Consider the following 26876-nt stretch of genomic DNA (forward strand, 5'->3'; position numbering starts at 1 on the left):
TTCGGCGATATCTCGACTTCGGATCATCTACCCCTTAACATAACAGAGGAATGAATAACCCCTGGCTCAAATATAAGGACAAATCATTCTAACAGAGAAAACCAACGGATGTATAAAATCAACTCTCAGCCTACCTAGCCAATAATAAAGTGGCATCAAGCTGGGACAAGAAGGAATGTGTATTATTGTTAGGCTGGAGAATCCTGGCTCCTAGCTGTTTAGAAATACCGCGTAGAATCTGCAAAATGAGAGTGCTAAATCATTGTCAATCAAGTCACACCTCTAGTCAACTAATATCTTAGCTTCGAGCTCCGAGAAATGCTCGAAGAACGACTCAAACAACCTTACACCATGCTCAACATCGTACGCCCCTCCGCATTCCCGTATACTATGCATAGCCAGTTGAGGATTACCCAAATCCAAAGTCCTTGTGCCCAAAGCCGCAGAGAGCATGGGTCCGATGGTGCTGCCGCACGGAGAGTCATTGCGGACAACGAAGAGTTGAAGTGGCACCCCGCTAGATGTTGTAGAATCCTGGCTTGGGTTGGCCCGACGAGCAACTTCCTGTAGCAGGACAATGCCAGGAGAGTTTGTTGCATATCGCTGGTTTGCGTTGACCTTGATGACTGTTCCCTGGTTCATCTCCGGGCGATGGTCAGCCTCGTATTTTTGAGTGTAGTTCGGATTGATGGAATGGGCCATATCAGCAGAGATAAGAAACGAAGTTGCAAGACTTTGTTCATAAGCAGTGGATATGTCGACTTCGTCGTCCTTGGAGATCTTCTCGTAGGATTTATCCGAGCCAGAGCTTTGGTGTGAAGGAAGCACAGCGAGTCTTCGAAGGACAGCCGGTAGTAAATTCGACGCGGCGCCGTGTGCTGATGTGCTGCCGATTTCTTCGTGGTCAAAACAGGTTACGAGACGAATAGAGGATTCATCGTCGAGGGCTTCAGGCGATGATAGAGATTCGATGAGGCCTTCCACAGCGCAATATGTCATTCCCAAATTGTCCAGACGAGCGGAGAAGATTAGCTCGTTATTGATTCCCCCAAGACAAGCTTTCTGCGTGTCATATAGAACCATTTCAAAATCAACAACATCCTCAACGTCCACCCCAGCATGCTCTGCAATTATTTCAACAACATATGGGTGATGCCGATCCGAGAGGACCTTGAGCGGTCGAAATGATTCATCATTCCCTTCTGTCTCTTGATCAGCCGCAGGTTTTCCCCCCGTCCGGTTGACCTCAGCTGCCACGAGCCCGGCAATCGGGAACAATTCCGTCTCCTTATTAGGTTCGAAGTTCGCGGCACGATGAAGATGGATCGCCAACGTCGGGATGCGCAGGATGGGCCGGTCGACTTTCACAAGCTTCTGGATATAATTCCCATTGCCATCCTTAACCATCGCTCTTCCAGCAATACTGAGATCACGATCGAACCATGTATGCCAGATCCCTCCGCCATATGTCTCCACCCCAATCTGCATGAACCCAGCTCCCGTCTTCTTGCTCACGGGCTTAAGTCGCAGGCAGGGCGAATCTGTATGTGCGCCAATCATGGCAATTGGATTTCCCGGCTTCCATTTCTTGCCAATACCAAAGGCGACGATCGAAGAGCCGTTTCTTGTTAGGTAGTATTTGCCGCCAGGCACCAGTGTTGACGACCAGCTATCGCGCTCTTTGATCTCCTCGAAGCCGGCTGCTGATAGTCGCTGTATGGCCGAATGAACAGCATGGTAAGCTGGAGAGAACTGTCAGATAACGATAGCACGTTGGAAGCTTGGATGAAGACATACGGGTTGGGGAAGCGTTGACGAAATCGATGAAGTCGGGAGCTTTCGCAGCGGTGGCGGAGATTCCTGTGGTCTTCATTCTTGCTGGTGCGGTACTTGAATATGATCGTGGAAATGTTCTAAATGTTTTGGTGCAGGTAAAGCGAAGAAATAACACCGTCTTTGGTAGCATTTAGAGCTTCTGCTGATGTGTTGTCAGGGAGTATTTAGCTTCCTGTGGTGGCCGTGGGAAGGCGGGGGCGACGCCCGAGAGTCACAAGGCTGAAGCATACAGCTTCCACAAACCACAAACATACCAGCATCCAAGCCAATGGACGCCCGACGACGTTGTACGAATTCGCCCCTTCCGACTTATTTCATGCCGATCATCAATCCTCGTTGTGCTCGTACCTCTTATGGCCAAGGCGACAGAGAAATTCTACAGTGTATCACGAAGTATCGGTTGCCATAGGTGAACTAGTTTATGATCAAGCACTTCCATTATAAAGATAAGAGAGACTCATATCAAATAATCCACCTCCCTGGCATTGATCCATCCTCCATCCTACAATGCATCCCCCATGTAAGGCCTTTATCGACCACACTGTACAAACATACCTAGGTACATCGTCCTATCTATCCTAGGACCGTTCCTTATGTACCACACCCACCCCCTATTCATACCGTATCCCGATCCTCCTGTGCCGCCTGTCTCTATATCCGCCCGTAGAATTTTCCGTTTTTCCAAGCCGGGATCCAACCCAAGTATGCCAACACCTGTGTAAAAGAAATGCATCATGAATGATGGCAAGAATGATAGTACAGCCCTTCCCTTCTAATGCCGCAAATTGCAAGCTTTTCCATGCTGTCCAGAATCCAAAAATAAAGCACACAAACAAAAGAAATTCCGTAGTGTCGTACCAAGTCATTGAAGTTTAAAAAAACACCATCCCACCATTTTGAATCCTTATACAACACCGTCTGCCCCCTAAAAGGAGCCTTCCCAATGCGCCATTAAATCCATATTTCCGTTCGCATTCTTGCATTCTCAAATTTGAGGGAACAACATATAGCTCCCCCTCTTCTTGCCTCCGACCATATTCGCGGCCGAAGCAGACGTTCCAGCTCTTGGTCGCGTCTTGAATTCCCTTACAGTCTGGCTCACTATGGGAGCCGATATCTTCCTGCCATGAGCTTGTCCTCCGATTACCTGCTCTTGAGGGAAGGCAGGAAATAACTCTGCGACCGAACTCAGAGGCCCGATCTCATCTGCCACTTCCGCCGCAACTGGAAGAGCTGCGGGCGCGAAATGGTTAACACCCTTTCGAATCTTCATATCTAGCATCAGCAAATTGTTATGCTGGTGCTGAAGTGACGTTGTGGGGTCACTCTGTATCACCATATCTTCTGCGGGGTTCAATGTTGCGAGATTTGCACCCACTTCCTCGCTTTTTGGAATATTTACGGGCTTCCGGATAATTGATGGAATTAGCTCAGGAAGCGAAGAGGCAGACCCAATACTCCGGTGTGCGTGGTTGATACTAGCAGCACGAGATAGCAATCCCATTGAATCTTGGCTCCCTCTGGAGTTGGTCGCAGAGGTGCGTGTAGAGTCATGGGAGAGGTTTGACGATCGGTATGAAACAATGCTGGAGGAGCTCTCATCGACCGGTGAGATACAAGTGTTGTAAGACACTCGCTCAAATATAGTTGCAGAGATTGATTGATTGTTGCTAAAATGGTCGTCATAAGCAGCATCTTGTTCCATTTGAGACTGAAAGTCAGCTGGTATGAGCAGCGTGGGCGAGAGGTGGAAACCATGAGACTCCTTGAAAGACGATGCGTGCGAGGTAGAGCGACCGTGGTTGGGTCGATTGAGGTGGATTTGCGGTGTACGCGGGTCCGGCGAAACCGCAGAGTTGTTGGACATAGGAGACAGCTCTGGGACATCATATGTAGAAGGGATAAGCAAGGATGGTCGGAAGCGTCCTTGGTAGATTGAGCGGTCATCCTCTTCAACGGGCAGTTCAAGTTGCGGTTCCACACGGGCTGATTCCATGCCTGTTGACGGGCTCTGTTCAGGCGCTCTTTCTTCTTCTCCAGAGCATCGGCCCCATTGATAATCACAGTCGGCCTCAATCTCATGCTCGTAGCAGTAGTCAATGTCCTTCTCCCACGAATCATCATCATCATCTCCAAAACGGAAACCAGGCGATAGGGGTGGTCTCCCTTGAGAAGATTCACCTTCCAATGGGGCAAGGCCCAAGATTGCTGATACGCGGTTTCCTGAGTGACCGTGGGCCTCGTAAGATAGTCGTAGGGAAGGGACTGATTTAGATTGTCTCAATTCAGAGTTAGCGATAGATATCCGAGATCTTCTTGATCCTACTTCCTCCTCTTCTTGGACATCGGCAAGCTCAAACCCAAAGTTTCCGGATGGCGAGGCCGTCAAAGGCCAAGCCTCGTCGCCTGGGGTTGTCAAGGCATGTGAAGCCTGATCGTCTGGGAAATATTCCATCTGCTGCTCACTGAATAGCAAAGGCGCCGGCGACGGTCTCGGAGGAGCAAAGGGCGCAGGACGCCTGAAGCTTGGGTTGCGGTGAGCCCGCTCAACGTTCGGTTTAGCCAGAGGGTCGAACGCATCAAATAGAATTGATGAGATCCGAGTGGATGCCCGAGATGAGGTTCTCACGGGCAGTTCCAGAGGGCAGGTGGGCGAGAGAGGAGAACGAGGAGGTCGAGGAGGAGGGTTTCCTAGGTTATCATGTGATTTTGCGTATGACATTGAACGTTGAGCTCGAGGCGGCTGCACAGACTTGCGCAAAACACCCCGTTGGCGTTGTTCAATGGGAGGCACGGGTGAGTACTCTACCTCAGGCGAAGGAGCACTTAGCGCTTCGGAAGAAAAGTTGTTGAAGTGTAGGTCTTGTGCTCTGATACCTTTCAGCTCGCCACTTGTAGGTGCTTGAGACGCTCGTAGGGTAGAAAACTCCGAGACCAATTCCGTGGGGTTGGAGCGTTGTAAGCTAGGTAGCTGATCTTGAGCTGTGTGTGTGACGTGCTGGAAGTTGTACGGCCCTGATATAAGGTGTCGTCTCTGTGATTCCGGCCCCAGCGAAACAGAACCGACAGACATTCCCTTCCGCGAACTGTGCCCTTTGCCATAATAACGATCCTTCGCTGATCCTTCTTCCAAGATACCTTCGCCAAGTGCAAGGGATGACGAAGAATTGTTCCTCCTCGACTTCCTTCCACCTCGAGAGAATATCGATCCGAATATCTGAGCACTTTCAGGTCTTTCTGAGCGTGTGGACGGCATACTGCTCGCATTTGACCTGCTAGAAGACTTTCGCGATAAAGTCAAGCCATCACTAGAAACGGACGTTAAATCGCGGGAGACAAATGAAGACGATGCAGATGAGGAAGATAATGTCTCAGTTCTTGAATTGTTGCCGAAGATTGAGCTTCTCTTCATCTGCTCTGTGTAGGCGCGAATGCGTTCCGAGGAGGGCGGGCCATCGATCGCAGGCTCAAGAGAGTCCGGTGCCGATGATGTTTCGGTGTTGGCTACACTCGAGAGAATATCCTTCTTGGAAGACTTCTTAGTTGACGCACTTTGAGTCGGAGATGAAGTAAAGCTGAACATTGTGGAATCCAGGCCCGTGGTCCTCTCAGCACAACAAGAGAGGGGTTGGTAAGCAGCGTATACCTGACAAGTTATACGGCGCGCAGGGGAAACCCAACAACATATATTAACACCTTTCGGGGGAAAATTATGTATTGCGGGATTGTCGCGTGCCGGCTCAACGCGTCGGTAGGCTAATATCACACACGCCGCAGCCACGAGAGTGCCCTCTGTAAATGCTGTTCTTGTAGGTTATAAGAATACACTTAAGAGTGGTTTCCAGACAAGGCACCCGACGACATAAAGGGAGGCTGATATCGTTCTCTTCCGTCTAGAAGGGCGCTCGGCTAGAATATTCGGATTAGTTTCTGCATATAATGATTGTATTATATGGCCGATCATGCCTCGGATCACAGAGGACTTCCCCGTGAAACGGTGAGATAGCCCCCAAGATCGGACGGCTGACAAGTTCGCCGTACGGGTCTCCGTCGCAAAGTCCCCATTGGGACATAACCAGAACAGCTTCGGGAAGAATATTGACGTACCAGGAGATATAGCAAGTAAGGATTGTTAATATGAGCAGAGGTGCCCACGAAGTAAAACTCAAATACGACGAGCAGGAAATGGTGCAGGTAGGTCCTACTTGGGAAAAAGCGTTGCTGATGTCTGACGGGGTTGGGCGGCGGGCCTAGAGGGATTGCTCGTGGGTGATGTTGACCATGGATGTAACGAACCTGGAGCTCGTCTGTCATGCGCCGAGGGAAACATGCAGCATTACAGAGCAAGAAGCAGCTAAGTAGAAAGGATCTCGGGCCAAGACTCCAAGTTCCCTTGAGGAGAGGAGAAGCGCAGTGTGGCTGGAATAGATGGTATTTGCAGCAAAGAAATGATGATAATATATTTCATGCTGGCAGCAAGCAGCAAGCGGCAACACAAGTTAACAACGAGGGCAACGGATTCCCAAGGGCCGCCAGGGGAAGCAGGAAGAACAGTTATGTTGTAATTGTTGCTAGGAACCCGCATTGATAGCCACATGAACTGTGCACTCTTTCTTGCTCGATGGGTCCAGGGATCCCAAAACCAGGGCCCATCAATCCCTGGGGCACTTCTCAGGGGTCGAGGAGGGTTGTCCAAGACTCCAATAATGCCCAGCCGGATCCCTGCCGCTGGAAGGAAGGCGTCGTGACGGAGATGGGGGCCCTGATTCCTGCTCGATCACCAGGGCGGTCACACAGAAAGCCCATTGCCAGAGTAGGAGTAGAGTGTCGTGAGTAGTTCCAACTTCCCTGGGCTGGCTTGCCCTTCACTCTTCCGGTGGTTGGAGGCGCACGAAGAGCACGTACATACAGCACTTCTCGCAAATCCCCCCCGGGTTCCCAGGCGACACAAGCAGGGACATCTGGTTTGCTGCGACTCACCCGCCGCGGCACCTGCCAGACGGTGGTGTCAGTCGGTGGCAGTCCTCTGGCGATAGTGGACTATTCAGGGGAGATCCAGGGACAGTTGGAACAGTGGGGACAGTGGGACGGCGGAGGAGATTTGGATGCTCGTCGAGTCGCCAGGGCCCAAGGCACGAGGAACCCAAGCAGTCTCAGCGAGCCCGGATCAGCCAGCTGTTGGAACTCAGAACTTATTCCGGGTTAGAACGTTGTGGTCACTACCAGTATCTAGTCTCTAGAAGGCCGTCGGTTTGTCGCCAGCAGGCTCCATAGGGACCCGGGAGTACGTGGTAGCTCGTGGTAGTTTGTTCCAGAGGGTGTTTAGCGGTCTCTGAAGCTCTGAAGCCTCTGAACGGCGTGGTGGTCCGGCAGACGACGCCTGATTAGGAAATCCTCAACGGCGCCCACTGGTAGGAGCTCCGTCCTCCGTTCGTCGTACGAGGAGCTCCAGTATTTCGTACCTCGTACGGAGTAGGTGCCTAGTGATTATCGTTGTTGTTGTTATTTATTATTGCTATTATTATTTACTACTCGAGTATTATTGTCAGGCCAGGCCAGAGAGTGCCGCAGTCGGCCCCCCCCACCACAAGATGGGTTATACCGGTATCATATGCATTTGCATAGATGCTGTAGCTTATGACTATGATCATCTCTGTTCAGCAAATTCATAACCAACCAACACCAATATCGCGCGTCGGCGCAATAGCGGCGTCAATATCAGTCTTCGGACACTGTCGCGCAAGCAGCCGGCTCGAGTACTGATTCCAGAACTGTACTGTGCTGCATTCGTACAAATGTACAGTACAGTACCAACACGTTGGGTTGAGATGACATCTGCGTAGCGGCTGAATGAGTACAGTACCTGCGTTGAATCTGTTGGTTGCCCTTGCTCCGGACAGCTCGTCGGCCAGTCCCCTCTTGCGGTAACACCAAGGGATCCTTTGGCCCTCGCGGGTTACCAACCCCGAATTCTCCTCGTACATCGCCATGCTACAGTGTGTTGTAGTGCGGTAGTTGGGGACTGTACTTCGTACCTCACGCTAGCTTACAGTCCTCCTCTGTTGTACGTACTATGCGTGGTATGTAAGTAGTACTCAGCAACATGTAAGGGCCCACCATGCCTTCTCTCTGACAGCACCGTGGTGGGACCCAGTATGGCTGCATTGTGACTATCCGCAGATGAGTGAAGGGCTTCTATTCGGCTCTGATCTCGTAGCGGTGTGCCCAATCTACGTCGTGATAGCTTTTGGTGCGGAACATTACTCTGTACATCGTACATCGCGGTTTCAACCTCCGACAGGCGCTGGATTTTAGCGTTAGAACCAAGCGTCCCTAATAGTCGCTCATCGTCGATCCCATTGGGCTAAAAACAGATCGCGACGCCCAAGAGATTGGCCAGGAGGGACATAATGTACGCACGAGTACAACAGCACACAAGTCGGAACTCGACTCGGGGGCCTTTGAGTCTTTGGCTCGTCGAGCATTTCTTAACGGCTAGTACTCTGTACTCCGTAAATTCGGCATATGAAGCTCGAGCAGGTGGACGCCGCTGATCACTCCGTCCTCGAAAGGTTTTTAATTTTGGCTTCCAAGCCACCACAAGCATCTCGGTGGCCGCGGGCGGCAGCACTGTACTGAGTGCGGTTTGTTCGGCGACCTCTCCACAGTTTCCAGCAGTTGAGAACTGGAGGGCCTGCTCCACCTGCTGCGGAGCGGCCCTGCAGTCGCTATCACAGTATCGCTTGTACAGTATCACAATGGACTAACTTAAAAGTCCACTCAGTGGGGAGGTTAGTTAGCCTGTCCACGACGGCGGGATGTTAGCCAAGCCCAGGGCAGCCAAACCCCCTGACCGAGCCCTGCGAAAGAAATGGAGAAATGGCGGCCGGAAGGCGTGGTGGTTGGTTATGTTTTCGTCGAAACCTTCTCCATCACCTTCGAGAACGCAAGAGGGCCGCAGCAATGGCGACCTCCCGCACAGATGGCCCCCTTCGGAGCATGACGGCTCGCGACCCTACAGGCCGCGCATTATCCACCTGCAACAGGCGCAACAACACGGGACAGTGCGAAGCGATGGCAGAATTCAGTCATGTGAGGGATAATCTGCCCTTTGTGTGTTCTTGTTTGTTCCAACTTCGAGGAGAAGGCGATAGTATTCCTATCTACGAAGTAGTGACCTAGTGTAGCTCCGCGGCGGTTTGCCCGATGGTCACCGAGACCGAGACCGAGGGACGACGATGGAAGGCTCTCCTGGGAGTCCTGCGAGTTGACCGTACCGTACGGAGTAGAGTAATAAATAAATTCATGCTTTGGGCTCTCCTTGGGCGCCGTACGTGGAGGGATCCTGACGAAACTGCTCCATTATTGGAGACGATGACGGATAGTCCCTGCCACGGTGCCATTCTCTGCTGTAGATTGCAAGGTGCCATGCCACGCCATTCCCATTCTTTCGTTCGCGCCGGTTCTTAGAGATCCGAAAGCGTAGAGGACAAGGTTCGAACGTTGCAACTTGCAAGGGCAGAATGCATCCGCGCCCCAAGCATCGTTGAATCGTTGCTCGGCGCTGATAACGTTGTAGAGATCTCCAATTCGTCGATTGAGCCGGCGTGCCTCTGTGGTACAGCAGCACGCAAGTCGTGCTCGCAAGGCCGGGCTACTCATAACGGCCAGTTATCTGTGGAGAAGGAGGACTTGATTCTGGTCTAGCAGCGGCGCGGACTTCGTAGAAAAAGTATGGGGTACGTGCTACGTGCTACGTACGGGTACGTCGTACTGGGCCATTGGGTGAAGGATTAATAGCCAGGATAGTAGATATAATTCTGATAATATCCATATTGGGATCTTCATGGAATTGACGCGGGACGCAGGCGCTGCATACTCGGGACGGCACGATCTTTGCGGTACCTGGCGAATTGTGCTTCGAGCTTCTGGCTCCCAGTCGTTCTTACGGAGCGTTTCTGGGTGGAGCCGTAAGTTGCTTTCCTTGTCAGTAATGCAGCATGGCATGATAGTGGTGATGGTAATAAGTGATATGGGCTGACTCAGTACATGTGCTCGAAAACTTCTCAGTGCAGGGTGCAGTCGTCTACAGTGGCTCACGGTGGTTCACGGTGGTTCACGGTGGCTCTGATCTGATCTTGCAGAGTCCTAGCTCATGAGGACAGGTCTCCAAAGGGCATCATCGTACTTGGTACGAAGGAAGAGTCCGTATGCATACTCGTAAGGTACTACCGTTTTCTACCAGTATATCCCTCAAGCAGTAGTACATCCTGTACGTCCGTAATCTGTTGGGAAGACCATCCATCCGGAAGCCTGTACTGTGAAGTCTCGCCGTCAGTAGTGAGACGGTCCACTGCTGCCCCACCACCTAGGTACTGAAGGCAGAACTTTCTGTTTCTAATTGTCTGGGAGGAGTTGAACATGAGGGCAATCCCCGCTTCACAGGGGACCTCGGTGCCGTGTTTGAAGGATGATAGTCGTCATTCAGTTGGAAGGCGCAGCAAGATTCTACTTCCTTTTTCTCTCCCGTTCATCTTGCCTCGGAATCTTTTGGACTTTCTCCATCTCGAGTTGCGGGGTACTCGGACAATTCGTGTTTGGCAATTGACACTTGACACTTGACACTTGACATTTGACAACTCGAATCTCAACCGTTGAGGGTGGTCGCCCACTAATGAGGGACCTTTGTTTCGTCCATACTGCTGGGAACAACGTTGTAGACGACTTGTGGGCTGGGGAAGTCGGTATCCAGCTCTAGTCAGTTTCATCAGCGATCGACAACGACAAGCCTACTTTCAAAACAGCCCGGAGCGAAAACGGAATTGCTACTGTAGTTTCCGCAAGGTGAACCTATTTCGTACAGTATTCGGTGCTCGTAAGGACTGTAGTGTATCTGACTCGCGAAATGATTATCCGGATGCCAGATGTATAGAGGTCTGCATCTACCAGCGACCGATTCAGCCATCAAAGTGCCATCGTCGCATCGCATGTGTTGGTCAAACACTGGCGTCAGGCGTGGGTTTGGTAGCCTTCGTTCAACGTGACTCCGGTGTCTATATAGTTCGATATCTTCCGAAGCCTCAGAATCCACGGTTTGAGGGCCTCGTTCACTAGAGTATCCCGATCTCGAGCAGCTTCCCGAGGATCCTCCCCTCCCGTCGTGGTCGCACCCGCATCCAGGTAATGGGGACTGGGGAAGTCGACAGGCTGGTCGAATGCTGCATGGTTAACGCGTTTCGCAAACAAGCAGCAGCGTTCTCCCGATATTGCTCGTCCCATGGTACAGCGGACCGGAGTACAGATGTTTAACCAGGCCAGGTAGACGAAAAAAGATCTCTGCATCCAGCGCATAATGCTCCTCACCCAGCCTATTGCCCCGTGAGGCCGTAACTTGGTGCGGCGTACAGCTCCTTCGGTTGCTAGACCTGAGCCAGCTCGCACAATGATCGGGACGGTGCATCTGCTTTCGGTTTATGAAACGCTGCCGGGAGAGAGTCGTATTGGGTTGCGGCCATATCGAGATGTCGAGCAATCGGGAGAATAATAAGTGTGCTGGATGTCGGATATGAAAGATCAAAGGGCAGTTCCTTCCTCAATGTCGTAGTAACTCAAGTCATGGTCACGAAGACTCGTAACCTTCTTAGCTACACAAATATCCGAAGAAATGCATTATGTGAGATCTTCTGTAAGACCTTACCTCTCACTCATTATCGTTCAATCCATCTCTGTCCGATAATTGGTAACCACAACCACAGTCTTCTCGTGTAGTGGATCAAGGTCAAATAGTTCCTTACTCGTCCCTCGGTCTTGATACTCTGCACCTGACGCAGGATCCCTTTGTCGGGTTCGTTGGGACTCACACTTCTATTTCTCGTCGCCTCGTACATACCGAATCTTGGCTTTACAGTTTTTACCAAATAATTCCATCCTGTCCTCAGTTTTCCACTAGATCCTATGCAACCTTATGTTACCCCAGTACCTGCTACGACAGAGAAGTCATCTATCAATGGCAAGAGAACATTTCCACTTAAGGCGAAAAACAATGAGCTCTCCCCCGCAGCTTTATTCATATAAGTTACCAAAGCGGCTACTTTACTGTATCAACATATCTTACTGTCTGTCCTTCTAGCTAAGATCGCCATAATGATATTTCCCACATGCTCTACGTTTGGAGCTGTAGTACCCCTCTTTATCAAGGTATAAACTCCATAGTAGGCCTTTATGTCATTCTACATATAGTACATTACAAGCTATTACTTCCTAAAATCATGATATACACAATAGTCTTGTCACATTGACAGCTTCCGTAGTCGAAGCAACTTCCCTTGAGGAGAAACTTCCAAGTGACCTCAAACACGATCGTTATGCTATCAGGCACAAGTTGCCTTTCACAAGCCTTGACTAATTCCTATTCTGTGCCTTCTATTGCTATGAAAACTAAGACCTCCCCACGCTACTTTTGTCTAGAGCCCAACCGAAGTACCATGTCTTTCTTGACTGTTCGAAGCGCCCGGGCAACATAGCATGCCAAGCCGAGATAATACTTTCTATTTCCTTTCGAACGCGAAGAACTAGAAGAGCACCTGCTTAATTCTCCACATATACACCCCATCACTTGTTATCTCTTCCCTATCCTTCCCTCACCGCTCACTGCATAATATTACATCCCATGCATTCACAAAGTAAGTCTAAAGAGGATCCGCAAGTAGTGGCTTAGGATACCATGTAGCTGGGTTGAGGCTCACCCCACCAAGCAGAAGATCGCCACGAGTTGCCCGCCAGCGTTTCAGTCAACACCATGGCTTAAGCCCGAGTCCGACGATCACCACCTGGGAAACGTGCTTGAATACGGCTGCAACATTGGAATTTGCTCGGGCCCCGGAAAGCGGCAGGAAGTTCCCTATGATGCAAAAAGAGAAGCTAAGGAAAAACAAAAAATACCCACCTAAGCCAAATCCCACTAACTCAATATCCAGCTAGTTTATTTATAGAAGAAACCCTTATCACACCAAATAATACCCTTTATTCCACCCTAGTTATTAACCCGTATCTAGCTGCCTTTTCCGGCATTCAAAACCAACCAAGCCATCATCCTCTTCAGCCCATCCTCCCCGTATCCGCGGGCAGCTACCGAGACCTTCCCGAAACACACGAAAAGCAATCTACAGCATACAAGCCAACCGACGTCATCCATATTGAAAAACACAAGCAAGAAATATAATACCCGGCAAATTTAAGAATAAAAAAGAAACTTTTCACTGCAAGGCAAACACTCCCTGTGACTTAGCAGGTATCATATAGGATCCGGCGATGCAAAATACCGACAACCTGGGATGCGGAAATAAAAGGGGCGCGACCTAGCACGGACATAAAGGGCAGTGCGTATGTTTGGAAAAACAAACATTGGAAAATCCAACGACATGGTAACGCGCATGGCATCATCATGCAACAAGCAACCAAAATAGGCAAGTTTGGTTTCCAATAATCACCGGTTTTACGGTTCTGGATTCAGTATCAAAAGGGCCCGTACCATGTAGCTATGACCACAGACAACTTTTTCGAGTGCAGATCCATCCTAAGACTTTTCATTGCTATGCCTTTTAAGGAGTATATTTTTACAAATTTATATACAAAGTGATATCCGCCAGTTCCGCAAGTAAATACCCCCATTACACCCCCACGAAAAGCAAGATCCCACTGCTGAACCCTGAGCCGGAGCTGCCTCCGGACAAGTTTGGTCACAGCGGAATGTACGTGCAACGAACTGAGACTCTAGCCGCTGACGTGGCACGGACGGGCATGATTCATGATGCTCTGTCAAAAGAAGCAAAACTCAATGCCAAACTCTATTCATCGTCGGAATCCTCGTTAGGCGCCGGCGTATCAGGCATGGGTGTATCACCATTTGCCGTAGTGGGCGAGTCTTCCTTCTCAGCCCCAGCAGTAGTGGTGACATCCGCGTCTTCATCTTCGTCGTCGGAGTCAAGCATCGTCCGTCGAGACTTGCGCTTGCTAGGAGCGGGAGCTGCTTCCTCCTCGTCGACATCCATACCAGTGGGCTCGTCATCGCCGAAGACATCATCATTCATCTCCCTTGCAGCGTCTGCAGCACCGTCGTCCGCATCGCTGTCACTCTCAACCACAATCTCGCTGCTCTTGTACTTGCTTGGTTTGTCTTGCCCCTTTTTGGCCAATCTTCTCTTCTTCTTTGGCTTTTCCTCGTCGCTGTCCCCTCCACTTCTATTCCCACGACCGCGTCGTTTTGGCTCAGCCCCACTGTCCTCATCATCTGTGACTCCGTCGATATTCTTCTTCTTTCGTTTCCCACCGCCGCCCCCTCTGGGCTTCTTCTTCCGCTTGACTTTCTCACCCGTTTCACTGTCGGTGGTCAACTCTGCAGCTTCTCGAGCTCTGTCATCCTCAGCTCTCAACTCCGTAAGCTCGCGATCTTTCTCCGCAATCTTCTGTCTCTCCTCAGCGATCTTCTGCTTTCTTTCTCTTTCTGCTGCTGCCGCTGCCTGCTTGGCTTCTTCACGGGATCTCAGCTCTTCTTCTCGCTTTTGCTTGGCCGCTTGGAGCTTTTCGGCATTCCTCTCCTCATACTCCTTCTGTGCCTGTATCGACCGCTCTAATTGACGACGCATGGTATTCTTAGCCATGTTTGCTCGTTGTTCGATATCATGTTTGGGGTAAGGGGTCTGAGGATGTTGAGCAATAGCTTCCAAAGAGGCAATGGCTTCCTCAAGACCCGCAGCAGCAGCTTGAACTTCAGCAAGCGTACGTTGCTGCTCAGGCATGTTATAGACAGCCGTGGCGAGCTGGATCTGCACAAATGCGACATTGAACTTGAAGTGAACCTGCTCTGGGGCAAGTTCAAGGGCCTAAATTTAGTTAGCTTTTGCATTAATAAACGATTACATGCGTGACAAACCTTCAGGGAAAATTCCAGGGCGCTTTTGTACGACGGCAAGGACTTCTCCGTTTTGCCCTTCGCCAGCCATGTTCGCCCTAAGCAAGCCAAGATTTGCACGTCGTGAGACCGGTCTTTTGATAAAGCTGCCTCGTAATGCTCAATGGCTTTGCTGTATTGTCGAAGCTCGGCGAAAATGTGCCCAAGATTGATAAAGACACTAGGATCTTTTACCGTTTCGCGAATCTTGATGAATATTGTCAGGGCAGTCTTGAAGTCCTTCTTATCCTCCACGAGAGCAATGGCAATGCCCTGAGCAGCATATGCATTCTTGGGATCGAGTTGCAAAGCTTTGTCAAAGAATTCGACAGCCTTGACATACATATTGCTCCGCTTTTGTTTCTCTTGATCTGTTTCTCGTCGCATCTCACGAGCGGTCATGAGGTATAAGTTGCCCATACCAATCAAGGCATATCGATCGTGCTTCTCATAATTCTGTAGAGTGTGCTTGTAATGGCGCAACTCAGGATCTTCTGCAATGTTTCCAGTCCTCTTTCGAGAATGCACGCGTCCCAGATACCAGCCATATAAAGCCCGCACCTCGAGATCGGCCGATGAGTCTTGATAGAGCTTTGCAATGGCTTTGGGCCCATCCTCAGTTGGGCTCTGCCGAAGGTCGATGTAAGCTTGTCTCGTCCTCGCATCCGTGTAGTCACTGTGCCGGGCGAGAAGGCCCTCATACACGGTGCTCGCTTCGCTAAGCAACCCGCTGGCCTCGTATGTTCGACCAAGATTGTAGCTGATGGTGGTAACAAGAGCATCCGTATCAATGTCCTCTTGCTTCTCTTGTAGCTTGACACATGCACTCAAACCCACTTCAAACATATCTCTAGCTTGATCAAACTTCTCAGCTTGGTAGTAGAAACATCCCATGTTATTGAGCAGTTGAGGTGGAAGATTCTGCCGGAGAGTTGTTTTGTAGGCAGCAGCCTCCTCGGGATCCTCTGGAATTTCATCATCGGCAGCTTGATCCAGTTCGATTTGCTCTACTTGTTGCAGGCACTGCAGACTCTTCTCGGGCTGGTCAGCCTCGTAAAGTCGTGCAAGGTTAAGAAGCACAGAAGCATCGGGGATGAGGTTTTTCTTCGGATCTTTCCATGCCGTTCGGACGTTCTCGAGATACCCAATAGCCTTTTTGAACTCGGTAGACTTGTCTTCTTTGACGCCACTTTGTTGGCTTGCAAAGACCTCTTCGGCATAGAGAGTGCCCAAAAGGGTCATAGCTTCAAGGTTCTTTGATTGCTGAATAATTTTCTCCAGTCTCAGTTTGGCTTCACCAAAATCATTTTTCAGGACTGATAACTGTGCTGCACCAAATTTGGCAGGTAGATATCCACGGTCAGCACCACCCCGAGCTTCATCAGCTCGACGGTAATAATCGACTGCCTTGGGATAGTCATCACTATAATGTTCCTTCCGGGCCAGCAAATACCAGCCGTCACTAGCAATAGCATTAACATCCGTGTATTGTATCGCCTTATGCGCCAGCGTGTCGACCGTTGGCAAAGACTTTCGAGATAGAAAGTATCCAGCAAAAGTAGCGCAAGTTAAGGGAAGATCCTTGTCAGCCTTAAAGGCCTTTTGTGTGTATTCTGTCATTGCTTTCTTGTACAGCCGAATAAATTCAGGCCCATTCGTGGGAACATGTGCGCTGGCGTCGAGATAAAAGGTGCCGAGGAGGATGTTTGCAATCTTTGAATCGGGATTGATCTCCAAAGCTCGTTCCCAAGCCGTCTTAGCATCCTCTTTAAAGCCTAGTTGCCAGAAGCAACATCCAATGCCTATTCGTGGGTCTGGATCAACGAGATCAGGCATTTTTTGTAAGGCCTCTTGGTATCCTTCCAGCGCTTCCGCGTACTTCCCAAGAGAGTAAAGCGCCCTTGATTTGCCCAACAGCGCCATCATATTTCTGCCCTGAGACACACGCATTGCGTCCTCAAATGATTTCAGCGAGGCGCGTAGGATTTCTGCTTTTTCGGGATCGATTGCCCCAGGCGCAGCGGATTTCGAAGGAGGTTGAAGTGAGGCCTTAAGGAGTTGGAGTACGCCACGAGCGAGGTAGAGAGGAGGGAAGGCTGGGTTGATTCTGAGCGCCTCATTTAGTGTTGATGTCGAATGCTGGAGATAGTATTCCTTCGTCCTTGCCTCCGAGACAAGCATTCCTTCGGGGGCAACTCGAGGAGCCTCCCTGCTCTTCCAGAGGTACATCCAGCAGAGACAAGTCAGCATGCTGAGTCTCTCCTTTGGTCCACCTTTCATGGATTGCCCTCCCTTTATCAGCATCTCGATTGCGTGGTCGACTTTCTTCTGCTTCGCATACGCCAGCGAGACGGTCATCCAGTATGTTCGGGCCGCGCCCTCATTCTCTAATAACGTGCACAATTCGGTTGGGTCATCCAACGGGCCCTCAAGATCAACCTCGACAGCCTCATCGTCGCCTTCACCTTGAACTGGGATATCGATCGCGGAGGGGATATCTGAGAAGCGTTTGCTGATCATTCTGTTCCCTGGCGACACGAGGGGAGCAAGACCGTTAGCCTCGCCATTGACATGTCCATTGCTAACAGCCGCCATTTTGAAACGTAAACCGGTCGGACTGTCAGTGGAGGATGTAATGCGAAAGCTGGGGTGCTTGCAGCGCGCAAGCAAGCTCGAAGGGTGTCGAAGTTCGAATTCTAGGAGATGCTAAAGACGGCTATCGCACAGGATTAAGCATCTGCCATGAGTTCTCATTCATCCGCGATAAGGATGTTATTTGGATGGGATAGCGAAAGATTCGCGCCGCTCGTAGAGGTGATTGTCAATGTCAAGGCTGTAAGTTCTTAAAGTTGCGTTAGTACTTGGCTCGCGGACGCGGCGAGCAAATGTCACGACCAAGCTTCTCGCTTAGGTACGGGCTAAGCTGGATTCGTCGCGACAACACCACGGCAAAGAAGTGAACGATAGGAAACACATTAACGACGCAAATATCAAATATCAGAGAATTAATATATACAATTAAACCTGTTGGTCAAATAATCCAAGCTTGCTAAGTATAAGAAAACATGTACCTGTATATATCCCTTCGCATGTGACTTGCCCACTCGAGCTCGCTCTGCATGTAGTAGGAATTGTCGAGGTGGTTTTGACATAGGGACCTTATGCAGTCTCTGTGACTTCGGCTCTTATTGCCAGTCGGTCAGCCGGTAGAACCTCGCCACCACTCTAGCTGGTATATATATCCAAATAGACAAAAACACCATAACGACAACCTAGCTCTTTAAGACACTCCCCACAAGTGTCACACGACAACTCATATCGGAGATTAATATACCTAGGTCTAGCGACAACATCGAAACGGCAGAGATTAATTGGCTGTGGGCAATGAACTCTTTTGCCATTTTTCTTCTTTTTTCCCCTTCTCCTAGTATTGTTTCGCTCGAGTATCTCTTCTGTTGTTCTTTTTGCCTTTTTTAATATCATAGAGTATCCTCGCGTCATATTTTTAAGCGGCAGTGAAGCGAATAATATAAGTCAGCGGGCTATTCGTTGTAGCTTGTTCTGCCGTGCGGATGTAGAACATTAGATAGCGATCCAGGAGAGGAACCATATCATCAGGCTGGTATGTCTCTGGCTAGGAGTTCGTAATGCCTCGGCGAAGCACTACCGTTGCCTGCGACGAAAATGTTGAATCATTTTTCTGTGGGAATATGAACCTCGCGGGGATTGCTAATTAAGAAACTCGAAAATCGCATCCTAAACAACCCCAAAATCAAACCCTAAAGACATCAACAGCCTTCGCTCACTTGAACAGCGCAGTATGCCCGCAGCATCGGTTCACCAGCAACTTCAACAATTTCAACATATCCTTACATGTCACAAACTCTCATTGCTTTATCTATATTAGAGTTACAATCTAGGAAGAATTTTGGCCACACAAAACCAGGCGAGCGCATCTCGCATCGCAAAACGTGGTTTTAATCTCCCAGTGGCCTTCTCCTGTGCCCCTCCATATTTGAACGCCATCAACTATAGCACACCTACCCTCCCCAGCGCAAGCCAAGTCAAGCGACCTGGGCAATATGCAGGCAGACCTTTCCCAAAAACTCCAAACCACGCCAATTTGAAACGTTTAAATTACGAGACCAGCGCGGAAAAATAAATGTCACCACTAGTCATCATCATCGCTTTGTACACCACTGCTCCCACCATTCGCGTATTGAGAATTGTTAAAAGTAAGCTTTATCTTCCCGCTCGAAGGTGCAGCCGGTAACGGGGTACCAGCATTGGTCGTAGGAGCGGTTGAGCCGCCGTTGCGGGAAGAATCATCGAAATCACCTAGCTCAGGGTGGTCTATGAGCTCTTCACGGATGCGAGATTCGCAGGCATTCTAAGTTAACTAGATTAGTAACTGGTGCAACAGTCGAGTACAGTTTAACTTACTTCAATGGCGACGGCATCAACAAAGATTAGACTGCCATCCTCATTGTATGTTTTCGCGTTCATACAAAGTGTCTGGATATCTCGTTTCAGATCATTAAGACTTGAGTATTCCTCCTTCTTGATCTTCTTTTCGATCATTTTCATGGAAATTGGTTCCTTGATGATCATGTAATAATCGGGGAAGTCTTTCTTTGGTGGTAACGCAACGAATGGCCCAATGATGAGGCGTCTCTCATCTTCTTCGTCGTCATCGTCCGAACCAGATTCAGGGGCCGATTCCAAATTCATTAATGAATCAAAGACACTCCGAAGACTAGCCTGAAGAACAGCTCGGTTTTTAGCGCTAACTTCGCCGTTTGCCGCCGCGATTTTAGGACGGCTTGGTCCACCGCGCTTTCGCTTGGCTGGCGGTGCTTCATCATCATCTTCAGCTTTTCGTTTGTCGCCCTTCCCAGGCTTCCGAGCTGATCGACTCTTCTTTGGTGTTGGTTCAGGTTCAGGCTCCTCGGTGGTTTCACGACTACCCGATGGGGAATTATCCATGGAACCTGGTGGACCAATTCCCTTGAGCCTATTCTGTTCTCGTCGTTCTTTCCGAGCCTGCTTCCTGGCAGCCGCGGCTTCTGGAGAGTCTTCATCATCCTCAACAGCCATGACCCATTGCTCCTCGGTCAGACCGTCATCGTACTTAACGCGGGTCCGCTCACGAGCACCACGACCTTGTATTTCTACCGGCTCGTCGGCGATTGGGTTGCCATCAGACATATAGATCTCCGGCAACTCATTCTCTTGCATGAGACGTGGCACCCGCTTGCTTCCAGGAAGGTTGCCGTATGTCGGGTCCTTGGCTCTCTCTTCATCCATTTGCCTGAAAATGACAAGTTCGTCCTCGGAGCGTGCCAAGAGCATGTTCATATCCTCATCGTCCATCTCCTCCTGTTCCAACGTCTCAGCAGCGTCGGCGGTCTCCAACATAACACGAAGCATTGCGTCACGATCTGTTTCGGAAGATTTGTTGTCGAACCGACCTGCTTGAATAACTTTACCATCCATGTCAAGCTTGTATTTGGCCCGCTCCAGAATCTTCTCTTCAACCGAATTGGAACTGATGAGTCGCAGGATCCTAACCTCGTTCTTCTGTCCGATACGATGCGCACGATCTTGGGCCTGCAAATCCTGATGAGGATTCCAATCAGAATCATAGATGATGACAGTATCAGCGGTCTGGAGATTGAGACCCAAACCACCAGCACGAGTAGAAAGTAAGAACATGAAATATGGAGAATTTGGAGCATTGAACTCTCGAAGAAGCTCGGATCGATCGTCAGACTTTGTCGTACCGTCCAATCTCAAGAATTGCATCCCACGGTATCGCAGGAAGTCCTCCATGATATCCATGATTGCAGTCATTTGGAAGAACATCAGAATTCTGTGGCCGGTTCTGTGGTACTTTGGAAGAATGCGGTCAAGAAGCTCGAATTTGCCAGCTGTTCGCCAAAGCAGGTCATTGCTGGTATTCAAAGGGTTCATTTGGTTCTCTACCTCATCGAAGACGAAGGGATGGTTGCACAACTTCCGCAACTGCATGATCATGTTGCTGAGACCACGAGCACCAGTCTTTCCACCTTTACCGTCGCTAACAACAAGCTTGTTGTGAGTGACCATTTGCTTGTAAAGGCGAGCTTGCAATGCAGAGAACTTGCATTTAATGACCTTCTCAGTCTTGTCGGGCAGATCTTTCTCGACATCCTTTTTGAGACGACGAAGCAGGAACGGGCGTAGGACTTTATGGAGACGACGGATAACAAGAATTTGTTCTTCTTCAGTAAGTTCCATCTTATCTTGACCGCCGGTGTTCGCAAAAGGTGTATTGAACCATTCGTCGAACGATTTCACGGACTTGAAGATTGTTGGAAGGACGAAGTTGAGCAAAGCCCACAGTTCCGGGAGGTTGTTCTGGAGTGGGGTTCCGGTGAGAATGAGACGGTAACGGGTAGTGTAGTATTGGGTCAGGGTAGCACTGAGTTTGGAGGATGAATTCTTCATACGATGACCCTCATCGATGATCATATGAATCCATTTGATTTTGCTCAGAACGGGTCTATCCTTAATGATGTATTCATAGGTTGTCAACAACACCTGGAAGTTACCATAACGAAGTTGCTGCTGTTGCTGCTTTCGAACCTGTGGTGGTCCTTTGTATACGACTCTCGAGATTGATGGAGCCCATTTCTCAAATTCCAAGTTCCAATTGGTCAATGTACTCAAAGGCACAATAACCAGGAACGGTCCACTCTGCTTCTTCTTCTCAATGAGGTAGGTAATCAGACTGATCGTTTGGATGGTTTTACCGAGACCCATCTCATCAGCAAGAATACCATTGAGATTGTTGTTATAAAGCGATATCATCCACTGCAGACCCTTCAATTGATATTCTTTCAAGGTGCCACCAACCAACATCTGTGGTTGCGCATAAACCTCTTCTTTGATACGATGCGCCACAGCATAGTAATCGATTTTGCGAGTCTCTTGCTCCTCTTCTTCATCATCCTCTTCAGATTCGTCAGCTAGGAATTCTTCGGCATGTTCTCCATAATGCTGAGCGGCCTTGCGCTGTTGTGCTTTGACAGAGGCAGCGAGCTGCGACAAGAAGCCGTCGGTCTGTTTCAGAAGATGAGTGATACGAGTATCCTTAGCCTGATCAAGAAGCTTCAAGTATGCTTCCTCATCGTTGGATTTCAAAGCCAAGAGACGTTGCTTCGCGGTTCGCTCTATCCGCTTCTGCTCCTCCTTCTCGATCATTTGATGCTGAGCCACCATGTTACGTCCAACCTTGAGCATCTTCTGCCGTTGATTCTGCCCCGCCAGGTTAACTTCCCGGGCATGGTTCAGGACCGTTTGAAGATAGTCGGCGTGTTTCTTCTTCTCTCTGGTCTCGCGGGCATCACGTTGCTGCTTCTCGAGCTTCTCAGTGATGCGAGCCTCTCGTAACGATTGCTTCTTCATCCGCCTATAATGGCTTCGGTTTGCGGTCATGGCTAGATTATCGTATTGGATCATCTGGCGCCCGATCCGCTCCCGCATGGCTCGCTGCCTTGGATACAGCGCAAGCATCTTCATCTCAATCAATGCTTTTCGTTTTAACCCATCCTCTGGTGTCAAATCATCGTTGCGGACGTCCAAGTGGCTCAAATTGGCGGGAAGGGCTTTAAGTTCTGCTAGCCTGGATTGCATGCGATTATATAAAATGATCTCTCGCTCGTTTCGGAGCTTTTCGATATCAACGCCGGACGGCATAGTACTGGGGATCATGGGTCGCATCTCCCGCTTTTTATGGGCAGAGTAGCTAATCTGGCTAGATAGACCAGCATGGGGCGACTTGAAACCGGTGTATTGGTGTTGTTTCTGGACGACAGCATCTTTATCCTTGGTGGAGGCCTCTGGCTCGTTGGCTGCAGGTTGAGCATCATCGGCGGCGCGTGCTGGTGTTGCGAGATGCTGGTCGGCGCTCTGGGAGAATCTCTTCCGCTGAGCAGTGAACAGTTGTTGTTGCAGAGCCTGTGGGATGCCATTATTTTTCGTCAAACACTTGAAGGCAGATATTTGGTGTTTGAGAGTGTTCAGCTGCTCTGGAGAGAAGTATCCGCTGCCGACTGGTGCTGACCGTTGAACTGCTCCTTTCGGTGCCGCTGAGGGAGGAGCGGTGGCCGAGATGGCAGATGGGCCGAGTGATGTGGTAGCTGGGGCTTGGGTGGCGGCCGGGGTGTTATTGCTCGCAGGCGCCGCGAGGCGTGTGCCATTGATGCCATTCGCAGCTGGGCTGGCGGAATTTTGTTGTTGGCTTAACATCTGTTGTTGTTGAGCAAAGGCGGCTCTCTGCTGCTGATAGAGTCGCTGTTGTTGGAGGCTGGTGAGCATTTGATGAACTTTTTGAAATTCGGGATCCTTCTCTGAAACGCCCGATTCCTTCATCTGTTTGTATTTCTTCTCTAGTTGTCAGTAATTGCATTGGGACTATAGGGGGGTGGTGGTCATCAGAGGCGCGAGGCAAGGGGACACTTACCATTAGAGCATCTCTGATGTTCAACTGTTGTGCCGAAGGCGCAGATGGCCCCGGTTGCTGAGCGGCGGGGGCCGTCTGGACGGAAGCCATAATGCCAAAGCCAATGTGGTATCTACGCGCGGGTTGGTAGTTGTGTGTTACTTGTTATCTAGACAGCCTCAGCGCACATCAAGTGTCAGCCTCGCGCATCAGGTCCGATGCTGCGTGGGTGAAGGGCGCTGGCCGACGAGCGGCGAAACGAGTGTATGGGGCGCGGGCGACGACAAGAACCCGTGGAGGGTCGAAAGGGCCTTCGGTGGGCGAGGGCTGGGAATGTCGCGCGAGGGAGAGGCAGAGCGCGTTGGGTGTTGATGCTGGACGAGGTTTTTGGGGATGCAGCCCGCTTGGCGCGACGTCCCTTCGACTTTGAAGGTTTGAGGTGATCGGAGCGGATTGTGCTTGGGGGCGAACGGGGCGTCTGGCACCGGCGCGCAGGTAGAGACGGTGGGCGATGGAATGCGACGAGATGGCGCGTGGAATGGACGTGTTGAGCGTCTTGGTGTTTGGGGGGGTTTGGGGTTGAATATCTCGTGTCGAACTAAGGGGGGGTGGAGGAGGTAAGCGGTGGTTCGTTGCGCGGTAGAATTTGGGTGGTTCGTGATGGGATGGAAAGCTGAGAGCTGAGCTGCGACGGCGAATAATTGCTGATGAAGGGAGAGAGAGACACAGAGACTACGGAGGGAATGGATGGCGCTGCGCAAGTACGCGAAATGGCCTGTGCGCGGGTCAAGCGAGCCAATGGCGGTGGGGGATTGGGTGGTGTCACGTGATGGGCAACATCGTCCCCTCGCCACTTTCGTCGCTGTTGAACTTCGTATGGGGAGAGTGGTTGCGGGCATTGATACAGAGACATATATAGATACGCTATCACATTCTTGGATTGCTATATAGTTATTCTATCGCGTTTCCCCTATCCATACCGCGGTGATTGCAGCCACAGATCAAGGTAACGCGTGGGTCTCCCGGCCACCGGAGATTTTCCACTTTGGTACCTCGACATCCATCCTCTCTTACTCGTCCTCTTCTACCGATCTGCTGCAGAGTGCACTCTATACTCTTAGATCTAGCCCTCAGCCTTTCCTATTTCTCGAATATAGGACGCCTAGCAACTGCCTATACTCTCAAAAGAAGAGTTGACTGCTCAAAAGCATGTCTTCTTCTCCGCTGTCCCCGGCTTCTCCTTCTCCTTCTGCTTCTGCTTCTGCTTCTGCTTCCACATCTCAGATCTCATTCGGTCCTCTCTCTGACAACCCCTCCGCCTCTCATCATTTAATATATTTCATCACGGGGAATCCAGGGCTCATTGCCTACTACGACACCTTCCTGAGAACTTTGCACGAGCTTCTTCCTAATATTTCAACTTCTACCGCGTCTGCAAATAACCGTGTATTTCATATCTACGGCCAATCCCTGGCCGGTTTCGATGTAGACGAACAAATCTCCGCCAAATCCCCATCCCCCCTTCGGGAATCGCCATACAGCCTTGAAGATCAGATCCGAATACACCTGAAGGCCCTTGCGGAATTCCGAATCCAGTCGGGGCCTCGCCAAGGACAGCTCCACGATAGTGTTATTCTGATCGGCCATTCTGTCGGTTCCTACATCCTTTTAGAGATCATCCAGCGGCTACGGCAACATGATTCTGCACCAAGAATAAAAGCCGGGATACTCCTATTCCCCACGGTTACGCACATCGCCAAAAGTCCTAGCGGAGTCAAAATCAGCACCTTATTCCGGATCCCTAACTTCCCAAAAAGGATAAGTACTTTGGTGAAAGCGCTGGTGTGGCTACTACCCAAATCTTTCATGGAGCGTGCGGTGGGCGGAATTACAAGGATGCCCGATGATGCTGCTAAAGTTACGACTGGGTTTTTGAGAAGTCGGATGGGTGTTTGGCAGGCTCTGTATGTTCCGTCGACCCAGATAGCCTGTAATTTCTAACAGTTTCCGCAGACAGATGGCTAAGGACGAGATGGAAACCATCACTGAGGATCGATGGGATGAGGACATCTGGGGCATTGAACACGAAGAAGCCGATTACAAAGCAGAGATCCCGAAATTGATTTTCTACTTTGGCCAGAATGTGAGTGGATATACCCCTGACAAGACTTCTTGTTTCAACCGCTAACAACAAACAGGATCACTGGGTTGCGGATCATACTCGTGATGCTCTGATAGCTGCTAGGGCACAAACAGGTGGATTAAGCAAGTCCTCAAAACCGATCATGCTCATTGACGAGAATGGAGTGGACCATGGCTTCTGCATTAGTAAGTCCCCGCTATATACATTGTGCGATGCTCAAACTGATCATATCACAGGACATAGTGAAAGCATTGCCGAGAAAGTCAAGATGTGGATTGATACTATCCTATCAGACTTATAACGCCGTGGGGCTCAAGAGCTTTTGCTGCTGTCTCTAACCCATCCCCAAGTCACCCTTCCCCCGACAAACAAACAAACAAACAAATTCATCTAATGTTCCTATTTGAAGACGACCATCATTTGAGTTTAATACCTGTCTGTATTAAGTCCCTTCTGATGGTCACTATCCAAACCCCTCTCCTTAATACTATCCGCCCGATCACCCCCAACACCAGCCAAACCATGTCTATCCCTCTTCCCCGGATACGCCCCATCACCATGCAACTCTTTACTCGACTGCCCACTCCCCGGGTGCCCGAGACCCTGATGCACATCCTTGCTGGTAGCACCAGGAATCGGATTACTATCAGCAACACCTACACCCAACTCATTCCGCACATCAGATTTAGCGGTCCGGCCACTGACGACGTCCGCGGATTGGAAGGCCTTCCGTGCCTCATCGGCATCTATCTCCTGGGCCGGCACGTCTGACTGTGCGTTAGCCGCGAATGAACGGTCTTGCGGTGCTGTTCCTGCACGAAGAGTCTCGGCGGAGAACCCGGGGACTGCGTCGTTGCCGACTTTCACGCCCTCAGCATGCTAGTTGCTGGAAATCAGTATATATAATTTTATATATAAGACGCAGAGGAGGACAAAAAACTCACACCGCCACTCATCATCGGCTTCGAAGGAGGAACTCTAGCGTGGAATTCGCCTTGATTGCTGACGGCGTCGAGATTCGCCTTTGATGGTGGTTCCGCAGGCATATTTGTTGTATTATTTGTTATCGGTTAATGAAACAAGGAATATCTGAATTGAGTTTTTTGAATTTAATTGTTAAATCTCGAAGATGTAATTTAATAGAAATTGTGCTTTTAAAAGAAAAACGAGTCCGTAGAGAAATAAAAACAATATGTGGTTTTGGTGTGCGCTCATATGTCTCCACATGTCTTGACGTCAAGGGATGGTTACATCATAAGGGGCGAGGGATTGTAGATCGGTTGTAACTTGGAACTCTCCCAAATACCTACATCTTCTCAAATAAAAACCGGGATTTATATTTTGAAAACCTGAAAATTTTCGTGGGGATAATGTTGTAATTCCTAATAATGACGCCTTTGCGGAGGGTTGTTGGGCTTTTTAGGGGTCCTCATCCGCTCATTTCTTAGCCGGAAAGGGTCTCA

The 26876-nt window shown here is 50.0% G+C and overlaps 7 protein-coding genes across 7 annotated transcripts; 1 reads left to right on the forward strand and 6 right to left on the reverse strand.

The window, feature by feature from the left end:
* Window positions 1-282: 282 nt before the first annotated feature.
* Window positions 283-1873, reverse strand: BP5553_00568 (Zn-dependent exopeptidase; the record flags this gene model as incomplete). Its single annotated transcript, XM_032009191.1, has 2 exons — window positions 283-1742; window positions 1798-1873. The coding sequence occupies 2 exons, from the start codon at window positions 1871-1873 to the stop codon at window positions 283-285; spliced, it is 1536 nt and encodes a 511-aa protein (XP_031873245.1).
* Window positions 1874-2821: 948 nt separating this feature from the next.
* On the reverse strand, window positions 2822-5419 carry BP5553_00569 (uncharacterized protein; the record flags this gene model as incomplete). The annotated part of the gene is made up of 1 exon (XM_032009192.1): window positions 2822-5419. The coding sequence occupies one exon, from the start codon at window positions 5417-5419 to the stop codon at window positions 2822-2824; it is 2598 nt and encodes an 865-aa protein (XP_031873246.1).
* A 3779-nt stretch (window positions 5420-9198) lies between these two features.
* BP5553_00570 (uncharacterized protein) lies at window positions 9199-9498 on the reverse strand (the record flags this gene model as incomplete). Its single annotated transcript, XM_032009193.1, has 1 exon — window positions 9199-9498. The coding sequence occupies one exon, from the start codon at window positions 9496-9498 to the stop codon at window positions 9199-9201; it is 300 nt and encodes a 99-aa protein (XP_031873247.1).
* A 4184-nt stretch (window positions 9499-13682) lies between these two features.
* Window positions 13683-17380, reverse strand: BP5553_00571 (Tetratricopeptide; the record flags this gene model as incomplete). The annotated part of the gene is made up of 2 exons (XM_032009194.1): window positions 13683-14717; window positions 14768-17380. 2 exons carry the CDS (start codon window positions 17378-17380, stop codon window positions 13683-13685), a joined length of 3648 nt encoding a protein of 1215 aa, XP_031873248.1.
* A 1576-nt stretch (window positions 17381-18956) lies between these two features.
* BP5553_00572 (putative chromatin structure-remodeling complex subunit snf21) lies at window positions 18957-23381 on the reverse strand (the record flags this gene model as incomplete). The annotated part of the gene is made up of 3 exons (XM_032009195.1): window positions 18957-19175; window positions 19229-23212; window positions 23292-23381. The coding sequence occupies 3 exons, from the start codon at window positions 23379-23381 to the stop codon at window positions 18957-18959; spliced, it is 4293 nt and encodes a 1430-aa protein (XP_031873249.1).
* A 1098-nt stretch (window positions 23382-24479) lies between these two features.
* BP5553_00573 (Uncharacterized protein) lies at window positions 24480-25714 on the forward strand (the record flags this gene model as incomplete). The annotated part of the gene is made up of 4 exons (XM_032009196.1): window positions 24480-25234; window positions 25284-25413; window positions 25469-25598; window positions 25650-25714. The coding sequence occupies 4 exons, from the start codon at window positions 24480-24482 to the stop codon at window positions 25712-25714; spliced, it is 1080 nt and encodes a 359-aa protein (XP_031873250.1).
* Window positions 25715-25839: 125 nt separating this feature from the next.
* BP5553_00574 (uncharacterized protein) lies at window positions 25840-26459 on the reverse strand (the record flags this gene model as incomplete). Its single annotated transcript, XM_032009197.1, has 2 exons — window positions 25840-26292; window positions 26358-26459. The coding sequence occupies 2 exons, from the start codon at window positions 26457-26459 to the stop codon at window positions 25840-25842; spliced, it is 555 nt and encodes a 184-aa protein (XP_031873251.1).
* Between the last annotated feature and the right edge of the window lie 417 nt (window positions 26460-26876).

This window comes from Venustampulla echinocandica, assembly GCF_003357145.1.
Source record: "Venustampulla echinocandica strain BP 5553 chromosome Unknown scaffold_0, whole genome shotgun sequence".
NCBI classification, from domain to species: Eukaryota; Fungi; Ascomycota; class Leotiomycetes; order Helotiales; family Pleuroascaceae; genus Venustampulla; species Venustampulla echinocandica.